General features: G+C 43.7%; 1 protein-coding gene across 1 annotated transcript in view; it reads left to right on the top strand.

Annotated features, from left to right (window-relative positions):
• Nucleotides 1-2,276: 2,276 nt before the first annotated feature.
• STC1 (stanniocalcin 1) overlaps nucleotides 2,277-8,482 on the top strand; it is a 31,181-nt gene continuing 24,975 nt past the window's right edge. The window contains exons 1-2 of the mRNA XM_032228798.1: nucleotides 2,277-2,406; nucleotides 7,538-7,680. Of these exons, the coding sequence (XP_032084689.1) occupies nucleotides 2,277-2,406; nucleotides 7,538-7,680 (273 nt within the window). The remainder of the gene's footprint in view (nucleotides 2,407-7,537; nucleotides 7,681-8,482) is intronic.

Raw genomic sequence — 8,482 nt, 5'->3', positions numbered from 1 at the left:
TGCTCTTGGGAAGCCTAGGTCAGAACATGCTATAGACTCCCATTTGTAGGCCGATTGGCAGATCACTGCAATATGCAGAAATAATTTAAGGAAAATGAATGGTCGTCATGCATTGAATATCAATGGGAAACTGTCCACAGCAGAGAAAATCAACATAATACCTTCCTGATGGTTTGGACCTTGAGTCCCATCAACTCCACCAGCTAACGTGGACAATGGCAAGTGATTCTAGGACTTGTATTAACATTTAAAAGGTGTGACTCTGTCAACTACCCAATCACTTAGTAGCCATCAGACATTGGGCTGGGCTGATGTTCACCAAATGAAATTCTCTGAGGTTCTCCAGAATGCTGCACTCCAAAATTTTCACTGGAAAACTACTTATGCCTCAATGAAGGAAAGTATGTGTAGCTCAGGGTTGAAAGAGGGGTCTTTGATGCTCTCTGAGCTTGGTTTATTTTTCTTGCAGACATTTCCTTACCCAAAGCAAGCAACATCATCAGGGCTGGTGAGGAATGGGGTTTGCTCTAGCACTGATGATGTTACCTAGTTTGGGTAAGGAAATGTCTGCAAGAAAAGCAACCAAGCTCAGGGAACACCAAGGACCCCTCAAACTACTTAGTTTCCTCCATCTCAAAGGCAAATATCAATAGTAAGAATCCTGTCACTCAACTCCAGTATCTATAAAAATCTTAGGTCTTAGAAGCAAGGTGGGAGCGGTATTTAACACACATACACAATATACACACACACACACACACACACACACACACAGAGTATATACATATATACAATGTGTGTGTGTATGTATGCATATATGTACTGTATATGTGTATGTGTATATGTATATGTATATGTACAGTATATGTATATGCATGCATGCATGTACTAGCTGGATACTTGTGCTTCATGATGAAACTATGTGATCAGTCAAGGCAGGAGAAATCCTGATTACTCCAGTTCAATCTGTTTGCTCAGTGGTGGTCGGTGATTGAAACACATAAGGGAATATCGCTCCCACCACCTTGAGTCTGGAAGCAGTTCCATAGGTGGAAGGCATAGACATTGTGGTGAGGTACTGACGTTTAGTACTGTAAGGAGCCCCAGGCTGCTCCTGGAGTGGAGTGGAGGAGTGGAACGTAATTTGAACTGAGGTAACTGGCAGTTGGAACAGAGTTCTTTTCAGGTGGGGAGGGGGAGTAGAACTCCTTAGCATCAGAGTGTGTTAATTACCATATAAGAATTACTAATGATCTGATGGTCATTTCAAAAAATTCTTTCTTAGCGAGCACCTAGAAGCCGAAAGGAACAATAGTGCCAAATTTCAAGTTTGTAGGCTTTATGGTTCTGGAAATTTCATGATGAGTGAGTGGTATTTGGCATGTTTGTGTGTGTGTGTGTGTGTGCGCGCACGTATATTTGTGTGTGTGTATTCATTCATATGCATATGCACATACACACACATACACACATACATACACACACACGTAATGTAAGGAACTGTATAGTAACACTGATCCTAAAGATTTATAATATGCTGCCTTCCTCTGTTCCTGTCAATGGGACTTCTTTTATTCTCCCATTTCATTCATATGGAGGAGGGGGGGGCTAATTGAACCTCTACCTTTTCATGTCTTCGGAACACAAATCCTCTTTGCAAAAGATTTCCCCTTTCTTTCCTCGATGCATCCGAGCACATCCACATTGATTCCGAAACTCGGGCACCAAGTCTCAACGGTCGTTTTGGACCCCAATCCCAGCCTAAGCGCTCAACCGCTCGGTAACACGAAGGGAAACGAAGAAGACGCGCGTGCGAGTCGGTGTGGTTTGCGATTCCGTCTGGAGGTCCTTTTAATAGGTTGGAAAATATTCTTCCTCTGAACTTTCCAGGCGTCCTGTGCTTGAATGAGCATCGCTTCTCATTGGCCGCCCACCACGTCCCCCGATTGGTTCCTGGTCGGGGAAGGACTTTTAAGGGGTGGGGGGAGATAAGAGAAGCTATAAAAGCTCCAGGTTGGTCACCTGCAGCGAGTGGGAGCCAGAATCGAAGAAGAAAGAGGGAGGGGGGCTATCTTGGTGGAGCTGATTCGGCGAGTCTTCATCATCTCCTTCTCCTCCTCTTCTTCCTCTCTTTTTCTCCAACAGCCAGATCTGTGTCTTTGCTCAAGCCGAAGAAGTGGGCACAGAGAGAGAGGGAGAGAAAGAGGCAGGGAGAAAGAGAGAGAGAGAGAGAGTCGAGCGAGCACGCCGCGCGAACTTGGCGGAAACTTAAGAGAATGCGCCAAAAGCCCACGCTTCTCCTGCTGCTGGCGGTTGCTGCTGCTGCTACTTCTGCATCCTATGAACCTGAGCAGAATGACTCCTCCGTCAGCTCCAGGAAGGTCAGGCTGGCAGCCCAAAACTCAGGTAACTTCTCCAGATCCTTTCCCTTTGGTGGGGGGGCGGGGGTGAGAAGCAGTGGGAAGCCGAGTGGGCAAACACAGCTCTGGCCACGCTCAAAAGCTCGCTCGCTCCGGTACCAGCGCTGGGGGGCGGGGAGTTCTGCGCAAGTCTCCCTCGCTGAAATCCAAAGAAGCCCTGGTTCCAAAGGGGGAGCTTGCGCAGGAAAACTTTCCGGGGTGGGGGATGAAATGGGTCTCTCTCACTCTCTGCCCGCTAGCTTGGCTGATTGGGTGAACGACAGGGAACAGGCAAGCGGATCCCTTGTGATCAGGGCTCTTCAGCCTTGTCGTGCCACCCTCCTAAGAATGCCATCCTTCGCGAATGACATTTCCCGACTCGAAATCCTGGATGATTTGGAGTTGGATTTGCTGAGACTAAATTCTCTGGGCATTCCCTCTTAAGCCCTGCCCTTTGCAGAAGTTAACTGAAGCAGGTTTCCACCACTCCTTAATTGCAAATTAATTTTAAATCCCCCCTCCCCTATTCTATTAGTTGGCTTCTCCAAAGAGAGAAAATACCAGGATTGGAAAAGGTGCCCTTAAGAGAGGGGGGGGAGGGAGAGAGTGGGAGAGGCAGAGAAAGAGAGAGAGAGGGAGGGAGAGAGAGAGGCAGAGAAAGACAGAGAGAGGGAGGGAGAGAGGCAGAGAAAGAGAGAGACAGAGAGGGAGGGAGGGAGAGAGAGAGAGGGAAGAAAGGAAGAAAGAAATCGGCCTCCGTATTTAAATAGGAGCATAGATGCTGATTCCAGGAGGTATCTAACTTTTCTTTTTGGAGCCTCTTTCAGCAAACATTTTTTTTTTTGCCTTGTATACCTGACAAGCAGAGCTTGGGGTTTTCCATAGGTGCCTATCCTGCTGCTCTCAAAGAGCTTCCTTTAAAACGAAAGTCTTTGCACTGGGAACGTTCTCCGGCTTCCAGTATGGCAAGATATCGCTTGCATCTTAATTTTCAATCCAGGAAACTCCACTCCCCTAATCTGACACTTGCCAGGGGAATGGTTTTTATTTCAGATCCGCAGGGCTCTGCAGCACTGATGCTGGAGTATTTGCTCAATTTCCTTTTGTACTTGGTTACTATAGAAACCTAGGGTCTCAGTTCTTCCAGGGTGTCTAAAACAATGAAAGCCCCAAATGCTTATTAAACCTGCAGATTGCAAAGTTCTAAGTTGAATCCATGGAAACATCATAAGGGAAAGCAGATGTCCAGGGTACCTACTGATTTGATTTTTCACTCTTTCTCTCTTTTTCACTTGGCACATCTAAATAGCATTGGAAGAGAACATCTCTCTTTTAAAGTCTCCACTTGCAAGGGACTAGAATACAAGTAAAGGGTTGGGGGGAAAATTACTGCTATTGCCCTCCAAAATTCCTTGATCTCCTGCAATATACCTTAGTAAAGCTTTTCTCTTTTTAACAAAAAGAAACTTCAGTATATTCCTGACGCCAACAAGGTGATGAGGTAGAAAAGAAGGCATATGGTTTCAAGGTGGCATAAAGCTACATAGGAATTCAGCTTGGTGGGGGGGGGGGTAATTTAAAAAGAAATATTAGCATCAGGTTTGTTTTTTTTACCAAAACTCCTGGAACAAAATAATTTGTACATCCAGATAGTCCTCAGTTTATGACTACAATTAGGACCAGAATTCCCACTGCCGAGCAAGGTTGTTAAGTGAGACACGCCTGGTTTTATGACCTTTTTTTGCCAAGGTTGTTAAGCAAAGCACTGCAGAGTTCCGTGCATCACAAAGCCATTAAGAGATTCCCGCTTCCCCCATTGTCTTTGCTTGTGAGAAGCTGGCTAGGAAAGTCGCAAGTTGGCGATCACATGACTCCAGAATGCTGCAACCATCATAAATGCATGGAGTTGCCAATCATCTGGATTATGGTCATGTGACCTTGGGGATGCTGCAATGGTCGTAAGTCACTTGCTCAGTGCCATTTTAACTTCAGATTGTAAGTTTACTTAATTCAGTGTTCGTTTGGGATATATAATGTGGTTTTTTTTTTAAATGAGATCTCTTACAAAATGCTGTGTATCTTAGCTCTGGCTCAAGATGAGATTCCTGATCTTTTCCCCTTCCTCAGTTTTACAACCTCCCTTCAAATTGATCTTGGTTGCCTGAAGATCATTCCCTGAGCTTCACAAAATCAAGAAATGATTTAAATCTGGGTCTCCGTGGGCCTAGGGGCAGCCTTTTAACCACGACTTTTCCTTGCCTTTACACAAAATCTTCCACCTGTACTTCACTTTTATGGACTTCCGAAACTTATCTTTAGTGATGACTTTCTAATGTATTTCTTTTGATTGGGTTCAAATGATAAGGACACATTTGCTCCTAGATGGTCTTCATAGAGTGTCCTATATTCACTATCCAATGTGGTCATTTTCAAAAGTGCCCCTTTATAATTTTGATCCATATTATTAAAAAGGTGGTATGCTTATTATAAGGGACGCTGTGGCTCAATGGCTAAGGCGCTGAGCTTGTCAACCAGAAAGTTTGGCAGCTCAAATCCCTAGCGCCGCTTAATGGAGTGAGCTCCCATTACTTGTCCCAGCTTCTACCAACCTAGCAGTTCAAAAGCATGTAAAAATGCAAGTAGAAAAATAGGAACCACCTTTGATGGGAAGGTAACAGCACTCTGAACACCTTCAGCATTTAGCGATACAAGCCACATGACCACGGAGACATCTTCGGACAGCGCTGGCTCTTCGGCTTTGAAACAAGAGATGAGCACCGCCCCCTAGAGTTGGGAACAACTAGCACATATGTGTGAGGGGAACCTTAACCTTTACCCTTATGTTTATTATCTTATGGTTAGCCAAGATGGACAGTAAAGCCATTTTGATTAATGACCATGGAATTCCTCAACGAAACATTTTTCCAGGCTTCCTCATTCAACCCCTACTTGGGGACTTCAGATATACTGGCTTAGATTTCCTATAATTCTGAGCACTTTTCATCCTTTGGAGTAATTGGGTTAGGCAGATATTTCAATGTTTCATCTATCTGATGCTGCTTTTGTAGCTGCTGGGATTCTGAATTAGCTTTGAAATGACTTGGGTTGTCATGTTATGGTCATATTGCCCTGAATCAAATTGTACTGAATTTGTAGAGGACCTTTAGAGAATTATTTCCTTGGGAGAAATAATATAAAAAGATCTCAAATAACGATTCTCTGAGTATTGAAAGGTGGTATAGCAGGTTGCTCAGTGGCTAAAGGGTCACAGTGCTTGTCAATCAAAAAGCAGTTTGAATCCCTAGCACTGCATAACTGAGTGAGCTCCCGTTACTTGTCCCAGCTTCTGCCAACCTAGCAGTTCGAAAGCACGTAAAAAATGCAAGTAGAAAAATAGGAACCACTTTTGGTGGGAAGGCAACAGCGTTCCGTGTGCCTTTGGTGTTTAGTCATGCCAGCCACATGTCCAGAGAGACGTTTTCAGATAGCACTGGCTCTTAGACTTTGAAACGGAGATGAGCACTGCCCCCTTGAGTCAGGAATGACTAGCACATGTGCTAGGGCAACCTTTACCTTTACTTTAAAGCAGGTGGGTTATGGTCTGATAGAATTGCACCAGTTTTCTAGACTCCGAATAACTTCAGCATCTTGTTGGATTTGGAAAATAATGTGCAGTTCTGATGCTCAGCTGGGCTTGATTTCTGCCCAGAATTTTGACCTTCTGACGTAACAGAGTTGGGCCCCAATGAGTGAAAAACAAAGGCATTTTCTTCATCAAACCTTTGGAAATGAATTTGCCCCACTCTCACAGGCTGCAGAGAAACTAGTATTGTAATAGGAGGAGAGGAACATTATTCATGGATGTCTATAGAGATTGTCAGTCATCCAGGTCATGGTTGTCCTAAAGATGCTTTTTTCAAGAGGCAACTGGACTTTCTGGTTTTTCTTTTGAAGACGTTTTGCTTCTCACCCAAGAAGCTTCTTCAGCTGTGATTGGATGGTGGAGAATGGAAGGATTTACACTCCTTGCAAACAGCTGGTCATTTGCATTCTTTCAGGGGGTTGAAGAGCCCATTTATGTCAAAATTGGGAGGTCAAAAGAGGCCATTTATGTCAAAATTGAACAACCCTCTCTCAACTGAGGGGAGAGATTCAACAACATCTATCTCCAATCTACAACACAGTCATTTCAACATTTCCAAGAAGGCTCCACACCCATTTGCACCACTCAGTTAACCCTAAGGACAGAGATAAACCTCCAAGTGCTTCAGTGACCCGCTAAAAAGATGCAAATGACCAGCTGTCTGCAAGGAGTATAAATCCTTCCATTCCCCACCATCCAGTCAGAGCTGAAAAAGCTTCTTGGATGAGAAGCAAAATGTCTTCAAAGAAAAAACAGAAAGTCCAATTGCCTACTGAAAAAAAGCACCTTTGGGACATTGTTCATGGACTGGCATTAGAAATTGTCTGTCTCTTGAAGTCTTAGAACATTCAAGTCAAAATGACTCGTCAAAAGGTAAAGGTAAAGGTTAAGGTTCCCCTCGCACATATGTGCTAGTCATTCCTGCCTCTAGGGGGCGGTTCTCATCTCCATTTCAAAGCTAAAAAGCCAGCGCTGTCCAAGGATGTCTCCATGGTCATGTGGCCGGCATGACTAAATGCCAAAGGCGCAAGGAATGGGTGGTTCCTATTTTTCTATTTGCATTTTTTATATGCTTTCGAACTGCTAGGTTGGCAGAAGCTGGGACAAGTAACGGGAGCTCACTCCATTATGCGGTACTAGGGATTTGAACTGCTGAACTGCCGGTCTCTCTGATTGACAAATTCAGCATCTTAGCCACTGAGCCACCGCCTCCCCCCCCTTTTTTTTCCCTATGGTAGTAGGGGGCAATTTTTTCTTGACACAAAATCTTCCGGAGTAATCACTGGTTCGCTGAGACCCTGAAAGTTGAGTGTGGAAGCTAAAAATGCAACAAATCCCTCACTAAAGGTGGTGTGCTGAGGAGAGCTATCGGGAAGTAAAACATGACTCAGCAAATGTGGCAGATACCCACCATGCCAGCTGAGCTGAAAGCTGCTGTACTTGAACCAAGTGTGCTAAGATGTTCTCTGTTTCTTGCTCACCCCTTTCTTTGCAGCGGATGTGGTTCGGTGTCTAAATAGTGCCCTCCAAGTGGGATGTGGGGCTTTCGCCTGTCTGGAAAACTCTACGTGTGACACGGGTGGCATGTATGACATCTGCCAATCTTTCCTCTACAGCGCTGCTAAATTTGACACTCAGGTACGGTACAAATTTGAATAATATCCTTTTTTATGTGCAGCATGCTTTCCGATAGGCTTTTCTGAAGGAGCTTTGGCTCATGAATATATGAAATTCAATGGCATATAAAATAGGGCACCTCTTTTTGTATGCAAAAACACCTTAAATTTCATTCCTAGAATCTCCTCTTGGGATTGAGAAAGATTTAGATGCGGGGGGAAAATCGGAGGAACAGTAGCAAAATCCTACACAATTGATATGTAGTCCTTGACTTACAACCCCAATCGGGACCAGAACATCTGTTGCTAAGTGAAATGGTTGCCAAGTGGGTCACACCCAATTTTGCAATCTTGTCTGCTGTGGTGGTTAAATAAATCACCGTGCTTAAGTGAAACTTTTGGTTGTTAAGTGAATCCATTTTTCCTCATTGATTGTGCTTGCTTGGAACTGACCAGAAAGGTCACAGTGGAATAGAAATTAATGGAATGGAATAGAATAGAATAGAAAAGAAAAGAAAAGAATATAGAGAGAATGGAATGGAATAGAATAGAATATAGAGAGAATAGAATGGAATATGAAAAGAAAGAGAAGAGACAAGAAGAGAGAATAGAATAGAAATCTTTATTCTTTATAAATGTATTTATTTATTTTTTTAAGGGTGATCACATGACCCTGGGATGCTCCAACCATTGTAAATGCATTAATTTTGATCATGTGACCTTCTGTCACAGCCATAAGTGCAAGAATTGTTTTACAAGTCACATTTTTTGCAGCACTGTCATAATTTTGGTCATTAAACAAACAGTTGTAAGCTGAAGACTAC

The sequence above is a fragment of the Thamnophis elegans genome, chromosome 13 (assembly GCF_009769535.1).
Source record: "Thamnophis elegans isolate rThaEle1 chromosome 13, rThaEle1.pri, whole genome shotgun sequence".
NCBI lineage: Eukaryota > Metazoa > Chordata > Lepidosauria > Squamata > Colubridae > Thamnophis > Thamnophis elegans.
The sequence above is the reverse complement of the archived record's forward strand: the minus strand, read 5'-3'. Positions and strand labels throughout refer to the sequence as shown.